General features: G+C 39.1%; 1 protein-coding gene across 2 annotated transcripts in view; it reads right to left on the reverse strand.

The window, feature by feature from the left end:
* LOC129771308 (uncharacterized) overlaps positions 1–24,497 on the reverse strand; it is a 267,638-nt gene that overhangs the window by 149,839 nt on the left and 93,302 nt on the right. For both annotated transcript variants that reach the window (XM_055774829.1, XM_055774828.1), the window contains one exon: positions 22,748–23,136. In XM_055774829.1, coding sequence (XP_055630804.1) covers positions 22,748–23,136 — 389 coding nt within the window. The remainder of the gene's footprint in view (positions 1–22,747; positions 23,137–24,497) is intronic.

Consider the following 24,497-nt stretch of genomic DNA (forward strand, 5'->3'; position numbering starts at 1 on the left):
GAAGAGTAAAAGGAGAGTGTACGAGAGTGTGACTCACTCACACCATGATTTCTCCCAACTAGACTCTTTATAGATTTGCCGATGAAAAGGAAAAGTGCATGGTTTCTCTTTGGTGAGTGATGACTGTATCCTCAGTTAAGGCTGATGTCACATTAGGCGGATTCACCGTCGCGGATATCGCGACGGTTTTTTTTTCTCGATATGAATTCGCTTCCAAAACCGCCCCGCTCTGTGTGACATGGCTCATTCACAATACACTGTAGATCCTCCGCTGCGGTTTTACTCGCGGAATCCGCGGCGGCGAATCCGCATAATGTGACATCAGCCTAAGGCATGAAACTCACGCGCGGGTTTATCATTTCAGTGAAAATGCCATAACGGTCTACAATTTATCGAGATATTCTAGTATTTCTCACTTACATAGCACTTTATTACGATGTAATTTCACCAAATTTTATGTGTATCGTACATGCATAAACTTTTTCAAAATTGTTAAAGTTACGTGCCACAGTACCTATTTAAACAACTTCAGTGTATGAGAAACACGAGAACCATGATTTTTTTTTAATTCCACAACATTCATCTGTTTACTATGGGCAATCAATGTTAGTGATCGTTGTTATATGTTGGAATCGCTTATCACCTGCTCTCAAATCATCTGTGATTATTTCTGACATCAAAAGAGGACTACTGGGGAATTTGATCGCATGCAATAAAAGATTTACTTGAATTAAATGCCAACTCGACTGGCCGTTGGTGAGCGGAGTCATTTAAGCAACTTTGCATACATGAAACATTCGAAAAATAATTAAACAAATTTTTGAAAAAGCCAAAATTTTATTCAAAATTTTATAACTCAAATCTACGATACCTATAAAATTACGGTTGAAGGATGAAATTTAAGATATTTTTAAATTTTAGTCAAAGAATGAAACGTGGAAAAGTTTTTCGAACAACAACCATTCTTTGAAAAATCACTATTAATGTTTGATTCGTAACATTTTTATGTATGAACTAGCTGTACCCTGCTACGCTTTACTGAGGCACATTGTGGTTGCATAGTTGAGTTGATTTTTTTCAATTGTTTATATTGTAACAACAATCCTAGATGTGTTTGGTTTTAGGTGTTCCGGTAAGTTTCTTCGGGTTTACAACAGATGGTGTAACTTGATTATTATTCCAATGAATCAAAAAATTCATTGGAAAGCTACTATCAATGCGCGTCTTATTCAGTACATGTCAAAAAGTCTAAGCGTAAACAGCATAGTTTTTTCCACTTCTAATATGTCGAATTTCGTACCAACGAGAGTGTTTTTGTGGGGAGTGTTACTTCATTATTTCAATATGAAGAAAAAAACTGCAGAAAGTCATCACATTTTGGAGGCAGTTTATGGTGACCATGCTCCAACTGAGCGAACGTGTCAGACGTGTTTTACACGGTTTAAAAGTGGTGATTTGGACTTGGAAGACGTCAAAAAAGTTTAAAAATGAAGATTTGGATGCATTAGTCGATCAAGATCCGTCACAAACGCAACAAGAACTTGCAGATACACTTGAAGCTCAGCAAACCATATCCGATCGTTTAAAAGCAATGGGAATGATCCGGAAGATCGGACATTGGGTGCCGTATGAATTGAAGCCACGAGACGTCGAACGCCGTTCTTTCACGTGCGAACAACTGCTCCAACGCGTAAGAGAAATGGTTTTTTTTTGCATCGAATCGTTACTGACGATGAAAAGTGGGTCCATTACGACAATCCTAAACATCTAAGACCACACCTAAGTCTCTTACTTGTTGACATGTATTTATGGGTTGAATTCCCAGCTTAATACCATTGCACAATGGTCCAGGAGATGCATTTAAGTGGAAATTAGCATTTAGAGCTTGACAGTTATTCTACTGTCTTCGACAAAGTTGTTACTCTTTGTTACATCTTTGTAGAACAAAGTTTTTCTCTATCTCTTGAAACAACCGATATAGCGCCTTTTTCTAAGTTACGTTAGGGTCACCATGAAAAAAACCATCAATAAGTACATTACGTACGAAGACCATTTTGATGTAGAGTTATAAATAAAGGGCGAACACGAAATTATTGTGACACATTCAACAGGGCATAACTTTTTTACCATTGGGTAAAAATCAATCAAATTTTGCACACTTTCTCATTGATGTGTATTGTCTACATGCTGTTAAACTCGAAGTCGTGTTTTTCGATTCAACGAAAATGGAGGTGAACCAACGCGAGTCAAGAGAACAAATTCTTTACAAACACCTGGAATTTCCTGACCTGTCGCACCGGCAGTTGGGAAAAATGTTGAACATTCACCATTCAACCGTCTCAAGAGTATTGAAGCGGTTCCAGGAGTGATTGACGTTGGACCACGGCAAAGGAGCTGGAAGAAAACCGGGACCGGAGAACAAAAAGACGGAGGGAAAGGTGAAGCGGATGATTAAAGCAAATCCCAACGTCTCAAGCCGTGATTTGGCTAAAAAGATCGGCATGTCGCAGAGCTACTTTCAGAATGCAAAGAAGAGAGCTGGACTACATACATACAAGGTACAGAACTTTCCAAACCGCGATGAGAGGCAACAATCGACGGTTAAAACTCGGGCACGGAAGCTCTACGAGAAGATGCTGACAAAATATGGCTGCTGTGTGATGGCCGACGAAACGTATATAAAAGCCGATTTTAAGCAAATTCCGGGGTTGGAGTTTTTCACGGGCAAGAGCAAGTTCGATGTGGACGACAAATTTAAGAAGAAGAAAATGTCGAAGTTCACCTCCAAATATCTCGTTTGGCAGGCCATCTGCTCTTGCGGACTGAGGAGTGAGCCTTTCGTGACAAAGGGCACAGTAAATGGCGAGATCTACAAATCTGAGTGCCTCGAGAAGCACATTTTGCCGTTCTTGCAGCAGCACGACGAAGCTCCGCTATTTTGGCCAGATTTGGCATCATGCCACTATTCTAAAAGTGTCCTGGAGTGGTATGAGGCCAATCCTGTCCATTTTGTTCCAAAGGACATGAACCCGCCAAACTGTCCGGAGCTGCGCCCGGTGGAGCAGTACTGGGCAATAATGAAGCGGGAACTTCGGAAGAGCAAGAAGACAGTCAAAGACGAGAAGGACATGTTAAGAAAATGGAAAAAAAACTGAGAAACTGGTACCGGATGACACTGTAAAGACTTTGATGGAGGGCATCAAGCGAAAATGCGTTCAATTTTACACTCAAGGCTCCATCGATTAACTTTTCTTTTGATTTTTGATGTAAATATATGTATAAAACAACCCTAAAATTTTGGTTTGATTCTAAACATTATAAGAAAATTGGCATGACATTTTCGGTGTCGCAATAATTTCGTGTACGCCCTTTACAGTAGAACCTCGATTATCCGCGAAAGCGGGTTCTCTTGTAATCCTATAGAACTTCCCGGAATTTGCCAGTGAGCGTAGGGTCTTGTTCTTTTGTTTTGTTAATGTCTTTCACAGTATCTTTTCACTGGTGTAAACGACCTTACAGATAGATAGTTTAATGATATCTGTATTGATGAAACATAGTTTTCATGCTTAAATATCTTTTTTTGTGTCTGCACCTAATTTTTAGTCCTTTATTGCGTTATCGGCGATTTTCGTAATCCGCGGTGAGCTAGCCCGACTATTCCGCGGATAGTCGGGGTTCTACTGTATAAAAGTTAGAGTGAAAAAACCCGTTTTTTCATAGTTACCCTAATGCAACTCAGATAGGAAGCGCTAGAAACAACTTTGTGGGAGATATTTATTGTTTAGACAAAAACTGTCTTAGACAAAGTTGTTACATATGATAGAGCGCTCATTTTTTTGTTATCAAAAATAGGGTGACCAAAATTGTCGATGAAATGAAAAATCTAACATTTCTATCTTTATAGATAGAGATAAACATAGTTCAACAATGTTGTAGCCCCAGTTAATTTAAACAACTTTGTACAACAAAGTTTTTTTCTATCTTTTAAACTAATCGATTTAGCGCATTTTTCTAAGTTGCCTTAGGGTGACCATGAAAAAACGTGTTTTTTTTCTGCTTTAACTTTTATATTTCAAACTCTACATCAAAACTGTCTTCGTACGACTTTTAGAATTTATCGATACCAACATTTTGCGATGCAGAACTTGTCTATATCTTAATCCTACTCAAAGTACAAGACATCAAAGTGATTCTTCTAATGTTGAGCTGCAATAAACTCTTAGTACACTTAGTGCAAGTCTTCTTCATTCTTCATTTCCTGTATGGCTTCATATCATCTGCGTAGATAAGTGCCTTAACCCATTTTAGGCCAAGCGTTCGAAAAATCGAACAGCAACTTTGATAATTTTTCATGTCTTTGGAAAGCAACCATATGGTAATGTTTTTTGCAAAAAAAGATAGCTTCATTTATTAGGTACCGCTTATATTGATTTCATTCAATTTTGAGTAACTTTATTGGATAACAAATTCGATTTAAAGCAAGTATGTTTGGAAGGTGTTTTCAAACCCAAACCCAATAAAACACAAAAATATGTGAACTTTTCTACAGCGTTGCTTTGATAAAAAGACATACGAAAATCATTCGATTGAGCCACATACAGGAAAATAACAGCCAGGGAAATTGAGTGTTCGAAAAATCGAACGTTGGCCATAATGAACTTTTTTTTTTTGCTGAATCAACACCAACACATCTAACCTCCGCTGCGCATTTTAATTTGTTTACTTTAGAAGACGGAAGGTTTTACATTTATTCTTGCATTTACAGTTGTGAAAATTGCAAATATCGATTAATTTAGCAAATATTATTGAAAATCTGTATGATTTTTTGTCCGTAACAACCTTAGGTGATGGCGGCCCGTAGAATTTCTTTTGTGGGGGAGCTGGAGGAAACGATCAGTACGTGTAACGAGGATTCTAATGAGATTGTTTGTGTGAATATTCTTCCGCCGGACCGAATAATAACCTCCCAACCCTCTATGCCATTGTTTTTCCGCAGTACTCTTGTACTTTGGTTTTGGAAAATGTTCGATTTTTTCGGGAAATGGATAATTGGACTGGATAACTAGTTTTTAAGCATTGACATTTCTCCACAGTTAACAATAAAAATAACAGCATATGCTTTCGATTGAAAGAAAAAGCCTGTCAGTAATAAGTTAAAATTACATGAAATAAGAAATGCCACATCTCACCTTAGGTGGATTAATTTGGATTTATACTTAGAGACCTCCATTCTTCTGTTCTTGTACTTCCTGGAATCCAAAATTGATGCATTTATGAATACCGTATATTTGCTAATTGAAGTGACTTTTAGTTCGCAGTATGTTTGTACTTGCAAAAAAAAATGCGGGTTTCGGCCAATGTTCGATTTTTCGAACAGTCATTTCCCGGAAAATGGAAGATGGGAAAAAAATTATTCTTGAACATTGGAGTTCCTTTAGCGTTAATAATCGAAAATACAACAATGGCTTTCGTCAAAAAAAATATTTTTACAACTTGGTCGTTAATGGGTTAACACTTTTAAGAAAAACGCAAACATCATTAACAAATATAATGAACAAAAGTGGTCCTAAATGAGAGCCTAGAGAAACTCCAGATGTGATAAATATTGGTTTAGAAATTTTAACATCGATTATAAACATTGTTTATTTGACTCAATCCGAGACCGGCTATTTTATCAAAAATAAATTGCAGGTTCTTATTATCACCAACAACTGAAAGCAAGATAAATTCTTTATCAAAATCAGTGATATATATATTGGCGCACTATGCAATAAACTTCATTAGCTGTCCGCTGAAACATACAAAAAAAATAAATAGAGATCAAAAACACCTTTTCTGAGAAGTGAGTTTGGAGTGTTATTTTCAAAATGAAATAAAAATAAAACATTTTTTCAACAACTATCGCGCCCCCCTTTTGCAAACGGTCAACAATATCTAAGTTTTAGTTCACGTTGCATGGATAACGCGAACAATTCCTAGGAACAGAACCGATATGCTTTTACATGTACCTATACCTGCCCTGTGGCTATAAGCAACATTTCACGAACAACTAATGCTTGTGAGCACCATAACATCGTTGAACTGATATTGAATCAGACAATATAGTTTACACAAAATCATTAGAATGATTCGCATTTTATTATGTTTCATTTGCTGCTGCATGGGGTGGCTGACGGGAGATCGGTCCTCGTGGAATTCACATTGTCTGGGTGTAATTATAATTACACCATGATTACAGCGCTTATTATCATACAATGGGGTGGATTTTAAGCATATTCATTAGTGAAATTTAGCCGAAAGGGGGGAAATTATGCTCGTTTTCCCTATTCAACCCAAAGCTGTATCGCCGCATTATCATCTGTATTTCATCATTCTGTGCAGATCCGGCAGGTTTCTGAACATATGCAGCAGCTTTAAGATATAATAACACTGAAATCTCGCGAGCGTGCTTCAACAACTTATGATGAGATTGTAATGAACAAGGATATATTTTGGCTATTTGTTCGACAGCATTTTATTTATTTTGCATATTTTGTTTGAAACTTTTGGATTTAATAACTGAGCGTTCAAACATCGAAAAACCATTTGTGAAGTGCTGTATCGAAGATAGAAATTACATTTCTGTTGGGTTTTGTTGACGTATGCACTAGTGTGAATTTTTCCTGATCAAATGATTTTTGAAACAAAGAGAAAGTTATCCACGCGAACCAAAATTAACAGTGTCGGAAACTAATTGAGGAAACGGAGAGTTTCTGGATGGAAAAAATATTCTTCATCGGTATTAACGATCGATACCGTTAATTTTTCTTTAAACTTCTATCCGGGTGTTATCTTCTACTTGGAAACATGTTCCTTCACTTTAGAAATCGCTGATCGCTAACTTTGTGAATAATAAGCATCACTGCGCTGGATAAAACTTTGTATTCGCAAACTACTCTTTGTGGATCCGTTTGTTGACAATCTCTGCTGGATCCAACCTCTAGTTTGTGCAACAATTATGTCACCACGCGGAGGTCTCACTTTTAACTGAAATTAAGGTTTTAATTATATTCCGACAGCTGTTTGGGTATGCGACTTCGGTCTCCTCGTTAGCTGATGCGGTTGTGCCATACCGCTGTCTGTGAATTCGTTCTGCTCCCAAACACTTGCCCAACTCGACGGTCTGTTGAAATTTCAATTTGCTAGATCATCAAATATGGTACCTACGTATGTCTGGGTGTGATGTTTCACTTGCACTTCGTTGATGAATTTCTGCGGAATATATATATAGTTCTGGGCGGCTACGAACTTCATTTGCACCACCCCCAACCCGACGCACAGGCTTTCATTTAATATACCGACTCACCGGGATAATTCATGCCACCACAACAGCACACGAAACCAGCCAGACAATATTACTGTGGGTCTCTTTTGTTATCACGTCACGCTCAACACTACCATATTCTCACCGGCAAACATCATCTACCAGCTGCGAGGGGGGTAAACTAAGTGGGGAATTTCATTCACTGCAATTCTACAAAGATGTTGAAGAGAGACTGGTAGACTTCATGCGAATGTGAATTTCAACCGGAAGTGGATGGCTGACAGGTTTTGTCTGGTTGCGGGTGGAGTTTTATGATGTCGTTGTGCTACGTGAAAGGTTCCTGTGGGAAATAGATAGAAATGGGTTTGTCATGAAAGTGTGAGAAATCACACGGTGCACGTGAACGGGCTTTAGAAACAAACAAATGGTAGAAGAAAGGTCGCTAAAAATCACGGGCTTCAGTTGTGAAATGGAACATGGATCATTATGTCGTAACCGAATAGAACCTCTAGTAACTTAGTAACTTACAATATTACATATGATTCATATGAAATTTATGTTACTGTGGGGATACAGCGTCTCGAGCCATCTCACTTTATTCATTTACTAGCTGACCCGGCAAACTTCGTTCCGCTCAATCTTCGCCCCCCCCCCCCCTTCGAGAGAGAGGGGAGGAGTGTCTATTCACCATGGAAACGTTTCGTTTCCCCTAAAACATTCGCATGACAAATTTGGCTCCATTAGCTTGATTAGTTTTCGAATTATGCAGAAATTTGTCTTTAATTTATATGGCAGCTCCCCCTTAGAGAGAGGGGAGGGGGTGGAGTGTAACCACCGTAAAAACATTTATTGCTCCCCAAAATTTCCACATGCCAAATTTGGTTTCATTTGCTTCATTAATTCTCGAGTTATGCAGAAATTTGTGTTTCATTTTCATGGCGGCCCCACCAAAGAGAGGGGGAGGATTATCTAATCACCATAGAATCATTTATTGCACCATAAAACCTCCACATGCAAAATATTGCTCCATTTGCTTAATTAATTCTCGAGTAAGGCAGAAATTTGAGTTTCATTTGCATGGTAGCCACCATTTAGAGAGGGGGATGGAGAGTCTAACCACCATAGAAACATTTATTGCACCCTGACATCTCAATATGCCTAATTTGGTTTCATTTGTTGATGAATTCTCAAGTAATATAGAAATTTGTGTTTCTCATGCATATATCACGAAAACCTTCCCCGGCCCCAAAAAACCCTACATATCAATTTTCGTGTTGATCAGTTCAGTAGTTTTCGAGTCCATAAGAATCAGACAGACAGACAGAAATCCATTTATATATATATATAGATAGATTTGATTGTATTCGACAAAGTTTTAAATCTTATTAAAATATGAACTTTTGTTCAAGATGTCAATTTTCTATCTTTTACAGTTTTCGGAATGTAAGGCATTTTTGTATGAAGACTCCTGAAAAAATAATGTTTTACTCGTAACACTTTTGTGTGTAAATTCTCGCGTTTGACATGTTTTTAAATACAAAAAGTTAGCAGAGCATGTGAATCGCGATAAACTATATATATATGAAAATTTTCTGTTCGTTTGTGTACGCGTCAAAAACTCGAAAAGTACGGAACCGATTGATAGGAGTACCGGTAAGTTTCTTCGATTTTTTTTCCAAAATTAATGCTTTATTCTACAATAATGGTTACAAATTTAATATTCAAAGTATTACCCATCGTTAGTCACAACTTTTTCCCATGGCAATTCACGGATCCCTTTGCGGGAATCGTCGGCTGACCACGAATCGATCTAATATTTGACTTCATCAAAATTGGAGAAGTGCTGGTCGTCTAAGCCTGTTGTATCGATCGAAAAAGGTAGTAATCGGACGGAGCAATATCTGGATAATACGGCGGGTGGGATAGGGCCTCCCATCTCAGCGTTTCCAAGTATGTTTTGACCGGTTTCGTGACATGCGGCCGAGCATTGACGTGCTGCAAAATAACTTTATCGTGTCTTTACTTGTATTGTGGCCGTTTTTCCTTCAGTGCACGGCTCGTACACATCAATTGTCGTCGGTAGAGGTCCCCCGTAATGGTTTCATTCGTTTTTAGCAGCTCATAGTACACCACACCCAGCTGGTCCTACCAATTAGACAGTATAACCTTCTGGCCGTGAATATTCCGCGCGGCCGTCGATGTTGATGTACGCATGGCATCGTTGCCCAATGTTTAGGATTGTCGTAATGAACCCACTTTTCAACGCCAGTAACGATTCGATTCAAAAAACCCTTTCTTTTACACCGTTGGAGCAGTTGTTTGCACCTGAAAAAACGGCATTCGACGTCTCGTGGCACCCAATGTCATATCTTTCGGATCATTCCCATTGCTTTTAAACGATCGGATATGATTTGCTGAGCTACTCCAAGTGTATCTTCAAGTTCTTGTTGCGTTTGTGACGGATCTTGATCGAGTAAAGCCTCCAATTCTTCATCTTCAAACTTTTTTGACGGTCCGGAACGTTTTTCGTCTTCCAAGTCAGAATTACCACTTTTAAACCGTGCAAACCACTTCTGACACGTTCGCTCAGTTAGAGCATGGTCACCATAAACTTCCTCCAAAATGCTATGGCTTTCCGCAGCTTTTTTCTTCATATTGAAGTAATGAAGTAACACTCCCCGCAAAAACACCCTTATTGTTACGAAATTCGACATATTCGAAGTGGCAAAAAAACTATGTTGTTTACGCTTCAACTTTTTGACATATGCTGAAAAAGACGCGCAATGACTTACCGGTACACCTAATATTATTAAGAATGTATTGGTCTACAATAGATTGACGACAATAAATAAATAAATAAATAAACAGTAAGGTAATAGAGTAATGTGTTTTTTCGTTAATTGTGAAATAAAATCAAACTAAAATTGTGTCTGATGTTGATTTTATATCATAATGGTGACCTACTAAACTACTAAACCTATTCAACAAAATAGTATAGTCATATAGTCATTTTATGAGTGGCATACCGTATGCGTGATAAAGTTAGCACCAAAACATCTGAATTGGTCCAGTGGCTCGGAAGTTATGAATTTTTGAAAAAAGGCATTTTTTGGAAAAAAAATGCGAAAAATTGATTTTTCGGACAACCCTAAAATGGAAATGGTCACCCTAATGAAAAAATAAAAAATACGGGTCAAATGCTTCACGAAAATCTGAGAACCACTATATCGGTTTGGTATGGAATGGATGTATAAGAAACCATTGAAACGCTGCTCATATAATTACTATTTTCTGTACACTGCACTGCTTCTTCTTCTTCTTCTTCTTTTTGGCTTCAAGAGGGTTTAAACTTTTCAGTTCATTCGCCGCTATACCTCACTACACTGCTGTGAAAAAAGAGAAGCAATTGTGTTTTTTAATGCTATAATTACCTAAATTTCTACATTTGATTCTTCAGGTAGATAATGAAACAATCAGATCAGTAGTAAAATTAAAACAATATTAGTTCTTAGCATTATAACTCCTCGGATTGGACATCGAATTACTCCACATACCCAGCATTTACTCATACCGTTGGTGTAAGTCACTCCACCATCTTTATGCGATTGATCGTGATATCGGTAAATCATGTTGCTAAAATTACCAACATTGCAGATTGCTTTACAAATTCAATATATATTTTTCATAGTTTTCATGGTATCGGGACCAAGAGCGCTATTTCTTTCTTGAAAGGATTTTTTACATAACATATCCAAAACAAACAGATGTGTTCTTTTTCGATGGTCTAAAAACTCATTTTTCCCTTTTTTTTTTTTTTCCAAAAATGAAGTTTTTCAAAAATTCATAACTTTTGAACTGCCGAACAGATTTGGATAATCGGCATATTAAATTGAAGTCAATGAGCTTCTTTGAAAAAATATTGAATTTTCAAAAAAATTGAATCCTATTTGCATAGATCGCGTCTAGTCGCATAGGAATATCGAACGCAGTTAATCATGTTAAATAATAACTCAAAAACGTTTAAAAAAACACATATCTGATTTTTGGATATGTTATGTAAACAAAATCCTCAGCTTTCAAGAAAAAATTTAAAAAAATATAGCGCTTTTGGTGCCGAAACCGTGTAGACTTTAAAAAACGAACACAATCAATAATTACGAAAACAAAATCCAATTTTTTAAGAGTGAAATATTTTCCCAAAAAAGATTAGCTAATTCGCTTCAATTTGATATATCGATCATCTGAATCGATCCAGTTGTTCAAAAGTTATGAATTTTTTAAACAAATGCATTTTTGCTGTTCGGAATTTGAGACAAATGTGTTCGGAATATGAATCAGTGTTATAAATGGTGTTCGGAATTTGAGAAAAATGTGATTAATGTAATTTTTAGTTTTTCACCATGAAAATAAATTCGTAAATCAATTTGTTTGAAGCCAAATGAAAAAGGAGGCTCTATTGTATCCAAAAATCAAATTAATTTCGGAGAAAGTATCATTATGAGTGATGAGGCACTGTTTAATGACCATCAAAGCTTAAGTATTCGGAATTTGAGACAAAACGGTACGTTTATTCTTAGCAACTCGGCTAGAATTTTTATTTAAAGCAAGAACAACATCTCAATCATTTTTCAATTCCGCAGTTCACTCGTATTGAATTTCTTCGTGTTAACACGGGACCGACATTGAGCTTGTTGGAAGGAAAGCGTTGACTAATTGGGACTGACAGTTACAAAATAAGAAAATAAAAATTATAAAGGTCACATGACCGCATTTTCAATGTAGAATTACGTAATTTTATTATTGCTCCAACTTGTTTATCACTTCGGATATCAGGTATTCGAAGCTCAAATCGCAGTAGCTCCTCTCTCATTGCCCATACAACGAACGCTGTTTAATGGCACTGTTTAATGACCATCAAAGCTTAAGTATTCGGAATTTGAGACAAAACGGTACGTTTATTCTTAGCAACTCGGCTAGAATTTTTATTGAAAGCAAGAACAACATCTCAATCATTTTTCAATTCCGCAGTTCACTCGTATTGAATTTCTTCGTGTTAACACGGGACCGACATTGAGCTTGTTGGAAGGAAAGCGTTGACTAATTGGGACTGACAGTTACAAAATAAGAAAATAAAAATTATAAAGGTCACATGACCGCATTTTCAATGTAGAATTACGTAATTTTATTATTGCTCCAACTTGTTTATCACTTCGGATATCAGGTATTCGAAGCTCAAATCGCAGTAGCTCCTCTCTCATTGCCCATACAACGAACGCTGTTTAATGGCACTGTTTAATGACCATCAAAGCTTAAGTATTCGGAATTTGAGACAAAACGGTACGTTTATTCTTAGCAACTCGGCTAGAATTTTTATTGAAAGCAAGAACAACATCTCAATCATTTTTCAATTCCGCAGTTCACTCGTATTGAATTTCTTCGTGTTAACACGGGACCGACATTGAGCTTGTTGGAAGGAAAGCGTTGACTAATTGGGACTGACAGTTACAAAATAAGAAAATAAAAATTATAAAGGTCACATGACCGCATTTTCAATGTAGAATTACGTAATTTTATTATTGCTCCAACTTGTTTATCACTTCGGATATCAGGTATTCGAAGCTCAAATCGCAGTAGCTCCTCTCTCATTGCCCATACAACGAACGCTGCGTTGGATTCGTATATCACGTATACATATACATATACATATACATATATAGTAGAAGGGTCTGAGCCTAGGGGCACGGACGGAAGTTTGACGTAGGACTGTAATTTTTCAGAACAGTTGTTTTTTTTAAATGTAATTCTTTCCATTGTTCAGAAATCTGTTAGTTTAATTCTTTTGAAACTCTAAATAGTAGCCCTGAAAAAGCCGGAAACCGTCAAACGGTTTGTAACGGTTTGTACTCATTATCGAGAGCAGTAGCTTTTTCGGTGGAATAATGCTCGTTTGCAAACTGTCACAATCAAGTCGTATTGGTTGTACTGCTCAGTCTATCATAGAAGGAATTGAGTCATTAAGAATTATGAATATGAGTCATGGAGGTTAACCCTTTGCGGTCGTTTGTCTGCTCTCAGTCACGACAGCAAGGAATCATACTAAATAAATAATTAAACGATGTTACAGTTTTATTTTTTTCTAAACGAATTTCAATGTCTAGTGAATTTTTTCACGAATGTATACGGAGTTTCTGTGAATAATAGGTAACGGTACTTGATATTAACTAAATATCGTAAGCGTGGAAAGATAAGAGGATCTCTTTCAAGGGAAATTAATAATAGATATTATCTTCAATTCGAAGTATTGCTTTTGTTGTTTTGCAGTCCAGTTAGCGAGTAAAATTCGATAAGTGTATTGATTTTTCGGCCCAATTAACGAACCTTTTTTATTTGTTAAATTGTACACTTGTGTTATTATTTCCACTGTTGATGTCTCAGGCGGAAAAAATGCTGGATAAATTTACTGTCCAATGGTATATATTATAACAGATATCGTAAGATATCGATTTAGCGTAATATGCATCTGAAAACTCTTAGACAAACATTACATTTTTCGTAGAGTGACCCCCTATATAGAAATCAAAGACGTAGTCCTACGTCAAAACAAAACTAAATTTTTTTATTTAAATGTTAAAATTTCAAAACTGCATTCGGGTGTTCCGATAAAAGTAGATCCCTACCTAGATGGGGACTACGGACGTTGATGATGCTGAAGTTGAAGAAGTGGCTTCGCATACTAAATCTGCACATTATTTCTGTAACCATTTTTGAAGTGTACTGATTTTTTGGAAACAAAACACAATACGCTTGTGCACGTTTGTGAGCTCTACAACAGTTCATGTTGCAATGTTTATCTTCGAATGAAGTACTAGTAGCAGCTGAATACTATTTAAATAATGAGAGAGTGCAGAATTCATTTAAACTCCTGTGATCATCCTTTCTCTTTAACATTTCAGATAAACCCCCTTCCGCTTTCTGCCGTACTGTTTTCTACCGCTCCTCTAACCCTGCATAATAACCAAACGGGCGCACCTTTTTCCATAAATCTGCTTTAAGCTCATCAAGTAGTTTGATAGGTTTGGCAATGACAACTCATTTTGCAGCACATCTTGACTTGCGAATCATATCCTCTAAGCCGGAGCTTGCCTGAAGCCGATGTCGTAAACGACTCAAGGATTATCGTGTATGTTTATATAAACACTAGCTGACCCGGCAAACTTCGTCCCGCTCAAAAATTGTTTTTTTGTAATCAATACCTTCAAACATTCACGCTTTCTTACTATGAGCAAATTCGTGGGTCCAATCGCAGAACTGTTCATTGATTGATCTTCTATTCGACCCCGTTGAATTCACCTTTTACTATAAAATTCCTAGTATTTCTAATAAAACTCATCATTATAATATCAGATTATTTTCAGACACTATTCCCGTTCAAGATTTTTCAGCCACTTGCAAATGACATGTTTCTCCGTTACATGGAATGTTTTATTCAGAAAATATGATAGAATAAAGACAGCCCTAAATCGGACAATTCCTTCCTCGAGTTCTGCTCTTATCAACACATCCGGTGATCCTTATTTTTGTATAGATAGAAGAAGACATAGTTTCATCACATTGAAATCCATTTCCAGTTTCGAACAAAGATCAATTTCGCTAGCACAAACATCAAATGGACTAACAGCACTTGTCACTATGTAATTGTATAACATATGAGAATTCAATTTTCTGAATTTTCCCTTTTTTCATCAGAGTTTTCCGAAAATTTTCAATTGTCATGTTTGGTTGGAATATTTTTGGTTGAAATATGTGTAATATTTTTATGGGACCCCCTCTCCATTCCAGAAAAGGGAGGGGTGTCATACCATTATAGAAACATTTCTCATACCTAAAAACCTTCACATCCTAAATTGTGCTTGATTAGTTCTCGAGAAGTTTGTGTTTCGTTTGTATGGCAGCTCCCCTTAGAGAGCGGGAGGAGTATCTAACCACCATAGAAATATTTTTTGCATCCTGAAACCTCCACATGCCAAATTTGGTTTCGTTTGCTTGATTAATTCTCGAGTAATTCAGAAATTTGTGTTTCATTTGTATGGCAGCCCCCCTTTAGAGAAGGGGGTCTAGCCACCATAGGAACATTTATTGCACCCTAAAACCTCAATATGCCTGATTTGGTTTCATTTTCTTGATTAATTCCCGAGTAATGTAGAAATTTGTGTTTAATTTGTATGGCAGCTCCCCCACAGAGAGGAGAATGGAGAGTGTAACCATCATAGAAACATTTATTGCACACTAAAACCGTCACATGCAAAATTTGATTTCATTTGCTGGATTAATTCTCGAGTAAAGCATAAATTTGTGTTTCAATTATGTCAGTCACCCCTTAGAGAAGGGGGTGGAGAGTCTAGCCACCATAGAAACATTTATTGCACCCTAAAATCTCAATATGCCTAATTTGGTTTCATTTGCTTGAATAATTCACGAGTATTGCAGAAATTTATGTTTCATTTGTATGGCAGCCCCCCCTTAGAGAGGAGGGTGGAGAGTCTAACCATCATAGAAACATTTATGGTACCCTAATACCCTAATATGCCTAATTTGGTTTTATTTTCTTGATTAATTCCCGAGTAATGTAGAAATTTGCGTTTAATTTGTATGGCAGCCCCCCTTAGAGAGAGGGGAGGGGTCCCAAACTATCACGAAAACCTTCCCCGGCCCCAAAAACCCCTACATACCAATTTTAATGTTGATCGGTTCAGTAGTTTCCGAGTCGATAAGAATCAGACAGACAGACAGACAGAAATCCATTTTTATATTAGGCTGTCAAAAAAGTCCTGCGGTATTTTTTTTAAATTTCATTTGTTCATAAAATTAGTTACAATCATCTGTTTTAAGTCAAATATGTGCCGTTTTGTTCGATGACTTGTTCCCAACGAGATGCCAACTTCATAATACCCCTGTTATAGAAGCTCGCTTCCTTATTGGCAAAAAACTCGGATAGCCAATTTTCACAGGCCTCTTTTGTGAGTTTAGTGAGTGCTCAACTTCCGCGCTGAACAGACGCGTTTTTGCTATCTTTACGTGGAAGTCGAACAAAAGCTAATATTACCAGTATAGTCGTTTTTTTTAATCATAAACGCTTCCTGCTCATCGTTGAGCCGTTCCGTGTAGCTGCATGGACAAACGACTTCGCGATGGGTCGCCGAGAAAACACATTCCGAATAGATTTTTCGAATGTACCGAAAAAACCGGACAATGTTAAAGTGTACCAATTCTGTGCTACCGTTCTGTGTCTAAAACAAGATGAAGTGCTGAGAATACAGAACAGCAGAGCTCTCGGTGTAACATTGGTCAAAGTCACTGACCTCGCATTAGCGCAACGAATCTGCGAAGAACACAACAATAAACACGAGATCACGGTAGACGGGGAAAGTTATCCGCTGAAAATTACGCTAGAGGAGGGCGCAGTGGAAGTGAAGCTCTACGATTTGTCCGAAGACGTGTCTGACAAAAAAATCGCCGAGGTACTCGCAAGGTACGGTGACATCATCTCCATTCGGGAGCAGCTCAACGGAACTGATGTTCTCTTCCCCTGTACACCGACTGGCATCAGAGTAGTTAAAATGATTGTAAAACACAACATAGAGTCCTGGGTCACTATCGACGGAGAGATGACACAGGTATCGCACTTCGGTCAACGACAAACTTGCCGACACTGCCGTGAATACATCCACATTGGGGTTACTTGTGTGCAGAATAAAAAGCTGCTCATACAAAAGTCGTATGCCGAGGCCGCTAAGCAGACTAGTGTCCCATCTATACCGCTGAAAAAAGCGAACCAAGCAAATAAAAATCCGAACTATCCCGCATTAAGTACGAAACAAATATATAAAAACACGATAAAACCGGCAAGCATGCCGCCGCCAAACAAAAATTCTCAGCATAAGCTGTTACCATCACCGATCCGTAACGAACAAAATTTTCCTGCATTACCCTCTACCTCGGATTCGACTCAACCATCGGGCAGTGGGTCGTTGACCGATACCACAGGTCAGCAACCTCCTGTTAACAGTGGAGTGGTACGCAAAACTGTTAGCGGCAAGTCCGATGGCAACGACACCGATACATCAGTTGGCTCAACTCGCTCTACAAGAAATCTCCGCGTTCGCTTACCAGGCAAGAAGCACCTCTTAGAGGACGAAGACGACAAGCGGGAAGAGAGTTATCTACCATCATAATGACTGACCGCTTCAGCTACAATATTGCGTCCGTCAACATCAACACGATAACGAACGCAACAAAGATAGACACTCTTCGGACCTTTGTCCGAGCGCTAGACCTAGACATCGTGTTCTTGCAGGAAGTAGAAAATGAACAGCTATCTCTTTCTAACTTCAACACCGTTTGCAACGTAGATCACACAAGACGGGGAACGGCAATAGCGCTAAAGGAACATATACAATTCTCGCATGTCGAAAAAAGTTTGGATGGCCGTCTCATTGCATTGAGAATACAGAACATAACTCTCTGCAACGTTTATGCGCCATCGGGTACAGCTTTTCGTGCGGATAGAGAGCGATTTTTCAATGGAACACTCGCTTACTATCTCCGATACAACACACAACACGTCATTCTCGCTGGCGATTTTAACTGTGTACTTCGTCCGTGCGACTCTACGAGTTCCAACTCAAGCCCAGCACTACAAGCAACCGTTCAACAGTTGCAGCTTCAAGACGTGTGGGTTAAGCTGTACCCTGCGATGCCTTCACCCACATACGTTACACACAATGCGGCATCCCGGCTCGATCGTATGTACGTAAGCGCAGGGCTATGCGCAGCAACACACGTTTGTTCCTTTACGGACCACAAAGCGCTAATAGCACGCATCTGCCTTCCCCATCTCGGCACCGAACATGGTCGAGGATACTGGTCCCTTCATCCGCATCTTCTAACTGCCGAAAATATAGAAGATTTTCGAATTCGGTGGCAGTTTTGGACACGTCAACGGAGCAATTTCCCAAGCTGGTTGACGTGGTGGATGGCATACGCGAAACCTAGAATCAAAAAGTTTTATCGTTGGAAGTCAAGGGAAATTTTTAATATTTTCAACGCTGAGAACCAACGACTACACGCGCAACTACGAATTGCCTATGATGGTTACTACCAGAATCCCGCTATGCTAGTAACAATCAACCGTGTAAAAGCACAAATGCTTTCACTACAGCGGAAGTTTACGAAAAAAATTTTACGCATCAACGAGACGTTTGTAGCGGGGGAGAGTTTGTCTACCTTCCAACTAGGAGATAGAAGACGAAAAAACACAGCTGTAACAGAATTGCAGAACGAGCGAGGAGAACAAATTCAAGGTACTATCGAAATTGAGCAGCACATGTTTCGGTATTTCGTGAACCTGTATGCGGCAGAAGAAACGAGTCAGGCAACAGAAGAGAATTTCCGAAGCGAGAGGGCGATACCCGAGAATGACGAAGCTAATGCTGCACTGATGGATGAGATCACCATCAATGAAATTGAGCATGCCATCCGAACGTCGCAGAAACGAAAATCGCCGGGCAGCGATGGGATACCGGTTGAGTTCTACCAGCGTACGTACGACGTGATATACCGTGAACTCTTCTTCATAATCTACGAAGCTGTGAGAGATGAGTTACCCGCAGGTTTCACTGACGGCACAATCGTTCTAATAAAAAAGAAAGGTGGCGATGTAACGGCGAGATCGTACCGTCCGATTAGCCTGCTCAACGTTGACTATAAAATTTTGAGCAGAGTACTGAAAATCCGTCTAGAAGCAATACTTCGGACTCATCGTGCTCTGAGAGACGTACAGAAGTGCGCTAGCAATGATCGGTCTATTTATCAAGCTACACTATCGTTAAAAGACCGCATCGCTCAACTGTATGCAAGGAGACTGAAAGGGAAGATGATATCTTTCGACATGGAGCACGCGTTCGATCGGGTCTCGCATGAGTTCCCGTATCGGACCCTACTCGCTCTGGGAATAAACCAGAGCTTCGTTGGCTGGCTCACGAGAGTAAAGAACGCTTCTACATCCAAGCTGCTAATGAATGGACACTTGTCACAGCCAATTCACATAGAACGATCCGTACGCCAGGGAGATCCGTTGTCGATGATTCTCTTTGTGGTATACCTGAATCCACTTCTCACACGCCTGGAGCGTATATGTAATAGTGATCTGTGTGTTGCATACGCTGATGACGTTACGGTGATCGCTACCTCAATACCAGCAATCGATCGGATTTTCAGGCTGTTCGACGATTTTGAGCGTGTGGCTGGGGCTAAGTTAAATCGACGAAAAACGGTGGCTATCGACGTCGGCTGTATCAATGATGAGCCGCTGTCGATACCAGGGTTGCAGACTGCAGAGAATGTTAAGGTGTTGGGCGTTATATTCGCTAATTCTTTACATCTTATGGCAAAGCTGAACTGGGACAGACTATTATCTAGAATCGCCCAAATTATATGGATGCAAAACTTGCGATCTTTGAATATGCAGCAGAAAGTGATAGTGCTGAATACATTAGTCACAGCAAAGGTGTGGTACATTGCGTCAATATTACCACCACAAAACGTTCACACTGCAAAGTTGACTACGATGATGGGGCGCTTTCTATTTCGTGGTTTGCCAGTACGAGTACCAATGCAGCAGCTAGCACGCAGGAGAGAGAACGGCGGACTAAATCTGCAACTACCAGCGATGAAAAGTAAAGCGCTACTTGTTAATCGGCATTTGAAAGAAATTGATTCCATTCCCTTCTACCAATCATTCATACTCCAAACAATCCCTCCTCCTCCCTGTTTTCCATGCCTTAAAATCCTGTGTCAGGAATATTCCTTGCTGCCGCAGCATATACAACGGAATCCAACCAGTGACCGAATACACAGTTTTTATCTGAATCGGTCTGATTTGCCAAGAGTGGAACGAAACCAACCGGGCCTGAACTGGAAACAAATTTGGAAAAACGCTTCAACAAAAAGATTGTCGTCGAGTCAGCGGAGCGACCTCTACCTATTGATCAACGAAAAGACGGAGCATCGGAGACTATGGAACATCATTGGAAGAGCTAACGACCAAAATTGTCAGCACTGCAGGACAACAATTGAAACTTTAAAACATAAATTTCCCGAGTGCCCTAGAGTAACTGCCGCGTGGGGATACACGCAACAAAAATTGACAACGACACTCGGCGGTTGGCAGCGTCTCAGTTTTGACCAACTAATACGACCAGTTCTGGGCAACATAGCAGCAGCAACAAAAAGTGAAATCTTGCGACTTTTCATTAAGTATACAAATTACATTAACAATAACAATGCAATTGATTTGGATGAACTAGAATTCATATTGAATTTGAATGAGTAATGAAATTTTAACTTTGTAAATACTTATTATAAATAAACGATATTTAAAAAAAAAAAAAAAAAAAAACTACCTAGCTCGTTCGCCATGGACAAAAACAGGTGGTAGTCACTTGGTGCAAGGTCCGGACTATACGACGGATGCAAAAGAACCTCCCATCCGAGCTCCCGGAGCTTCTGGCGCGTCACCAAAGAAGTGTGTGGCCTGGCGTTGTCCTGATGGAAGACAATGCGGCCTCTGTTTATCAAAGATGGCCTCTTCTTCATGAGTGCTACCTTCAAGCGGTCCAGTTGTTGGCAGTACAGGTCCGAATTGAGCGTTTGGCCATAGGGAAGCAGCTCATAATAGATTATTCCTTGACAATCCCACCAAACACACAGCAGAACCTTCCTGGCCGTTAATGAGGGCTTGGCCACCGTCTGAGCCGCTTCAGCGGGCTTCGACCACGACCGTTTTCGCTTCACGTTGTCGTAAGTGACCCACTTTTCATCGCCAGTCACCATCCGCTTCAGAAACGGGTCGATTTTGTTGCGATTCAGCAGCGATTCACATACGTCGATACGGTCAAAGATGTTTTTTTGCGTCAACGTGTGTGGCACCCATACATCGAGCCATAATCCAAGCTTCTTCAAATGGTTAATAACGGTTTGATGACTTATTCCCAGCTCTTGGCCGATGCTACGGCTGCTACTATGCCGGTCTTTCTCGGCTAATTCAGCGATTTTGTCGCAATTTTCGACGACAGGCCTTCCGGAGCGTGGCGCATCTTCGACGACCTCTACACCAGAACGAAAACGTTGAAACCATCGTTGTGCGGTGGAAATGGAAACTGTATCGGGTCCATAAACTGCAAAAATTTTATTGGCAGCTTGAGATGCATTTTTGCCTTTGTCATAGTAGGACTGTAAAATATGTCGGATTTTCTCTTTATTTTGCTCCATATTTGCGACACTATAACTCACGAACGACTTAACCAAACAAAACACTGTCAAGGACTATATTATAGCAAAAATACCTTTCCAACAAGCTATAGTATGACTCGATACAATGAATACAACTAGAACTACGCGCTTACAACGACACCTCGCTGAAATACCGCAGGACTTTTTTGACAGCCTAATATATATAGATAGATAGATAGATATCCAATCAAAAACATGCCTTGGTTGCACGAAAAGATCTGATGGGACGTTGTTGAACGGAAACCGCGCTATAAGAGTACCGCGTTATAGGAGGGCTGTCGAAATTTCATCTCCGCGTAATATGGATTTCTAGTCGAATTTCTGACTGTTTTCCATTTATAAAATAAGTATATTTAAGAGCTGGGACTGATATTGTACAAATGATCTTGATTGAAAAGCGCAGCAAGAATAATTCGGAGCTCAACTTACTCAACTAACGAATGAACTGTGGAAGAGAAATCAAACATTATGTACGAATAATAATAATTTAAACAGTAGCGAACGGTGAAATCGCTACCGAATTAAGCTCTTTCGAAGGATAATAATCTCATTGACGGGGCTATTTTCACAAGCTTCGCCTTTCTCTTTTATACTTTTCGTGTAAGCTGGAATGAATCATAAGATAACATTCTATTGCTAATTGGAATACCAAACTAAATTCCAACGATGGGGAAAAGTTTACCGTACTCAGCGTAGAAATATCAAACGCAGCGAATCAAACTCCGCAGCGCAATTTATTATGCTGTAATATGATTCACGAGGATGGGAATTCAACGAATATGCTCTTGCCCTTGTAATCGTGACGATTTCATGATAATACAAAGAGCTCTTCTTCGGAAGGGAAATTCTGCCATGAAATCAAACTCATAGGTCTGGTAACTTTAAAAAAAATTACACGAGTACACTCATAGGTTATTCTCGGCAATTACCAGATTCAGACAAGTGATCTGCTGAAAATTCAGAGAAATCGTCTCTATCGTCTCGTTATCTACAAGTTATCGCAAACACGTTTCTGAGCCACTCCATTATCATTGGCTATTAAAACTACATCAAGCTGGGAATCATCCATTCACACACGAACACTTTTGAGCTTACCTCCCGGGGCTGTCCAGCGGTAGAATCCATTCCGGTGCCGTAAATCACCGACCCTGGACCGATTGCTCGGAGCAAGAACAAAAATTTCAATACATGCTTCCATGCGTTCCGCTGCTGGGCCACATCGTGGGCACTGTTGCTAAACCTTCGTCGGCTGAATCTCTGCACCAGTTCGGCAACTCGCTTCACCACGGCCGTACACTGGCTCTCGTCTATGGTCGCCCGATCCGGATGGTACAGAGGATGGTCCTTTACACCGCCCGCCGAGCCACTCGAATCGCTCTCGTAGTACAGCTTCAACGAGAGCGCCTGAAGGGGACGCAAAAGCTGCTCTTCAACAATGGCTCTGCTGCAAATCTCCACCTTCCCAGAGGTGCGGTTTTCCGGTTCTGTTTTAGGAAGGAGATAGAGCAAAAAAAAATCGGCATGTAAATCATTGAAATTCATATGTTCCTCGTTGAACTGGCTAATACATGATTATACCTCTTGCAAACAGCATGGGTCTATTCAAAAGTTCCTGCATAAATATATATGTCGTTTTGCAAGTGTATCTCATTTGAATGAAGCGAATAGAATAAAATAGTTATTCCCATGTCTTTATTCCACTGGGGGAGAGTTCGTTTCGATTAACAGAGAAACTTTTCCTAGTGACTAACTTAGTGGAGGAAATGTTCCGTTATCCACAGAGGCTTCACAACTATTCCCCCTAGCAAAAAAAAAACTAATACAAACTAAGAAGTACATTTTTAATCTCCTTACGAGTGGAATTTAAACACGCTTGAATTATTTAGGATTTCAAACCAAATGTAAGACAAAAGAAAATAGAAAAAAGTATCAGAATTGTGCACTCACCCACGTTCCGAACGAGGGTCAACAAATAGAGACGAATACTCTTGTTTTCGAACCGCAGAAGCAAAAAAAAAAGCACTGTCAGCTTAATGAGCTGCATCTCTATCCTCTGAGAAGCTCTTAGGTGCGTCTCTACGGAATAAAACAGAGATTCTTGGAAGTGAAAAGACAACTAGCTCAATACATTCTGTATGAAATCGTTGGGAAACCTCCTTTTTCAATTTTCAGTCCTCTGTTCCAGAACAAACCCTTCCTACAAATGGTTGGTGTTAAGTCAGACCGGACCATGTGACATTTTTATGATTTCGAGAAAAACGAACATAAAGTTTAATGCTCGGTAAAATGAAATAAGTAAAAAAACGTTTTAAGTTAAACGGTTTAATTGTGATTAAACATAATAATGTACTAAAAGCTAGAAAATAATTAGGCAAGTAGCAGTTAGCAGTTATCACACCTCTCCTTCATTAGTCTACGGCATTGATAAGACTAAAATAAAATCGTGGGGCATATGATGAGTCACTAATTGTGGATAATGGGAATCCAACATGCCTTCTTTTTCTAGTTTTTAGTACATTATCTGTTTCATTAGAATATTTCTCTACAATAAAAATACACAGAAACACAATAAAAATACTACAGAAATTACATTGTGTGTTCTCCAAGTCAAGTTCGTTCGTTCGATACACATATCTCAATCAACCTTTTATGAGATGATATGGAATCAGCTATTTCGTAGCGGCGGCCAAATTGAATTTTTCAAGATAAGCATTTTTCAAATGACAGCAGAGATAAAGGTATTTTATAAATTCGGTCATATACATACGAACAGTTCAAGCTAAATAAAACCGATTAATAAAGTAATTCGCTATTTTGTGATTGCGGCCATCTTGGATTTGAATTT

This window comes from Toxorhynchites rutilus, chromosome 2 (genome assembly GCF_029784135.1).
Source record: "Toxorhynchites rutilus septentrionalis strain SRP chromosome 2, ASM2978413v1, whole genome shotgun sequence".
Classification (NCBI taxonomy): Eukaryota; Metazoa; Arthropoda; class Insecta; order Diptera; family Culicidae; genus Toxorhynchites; species Toxorhynchites rutilus.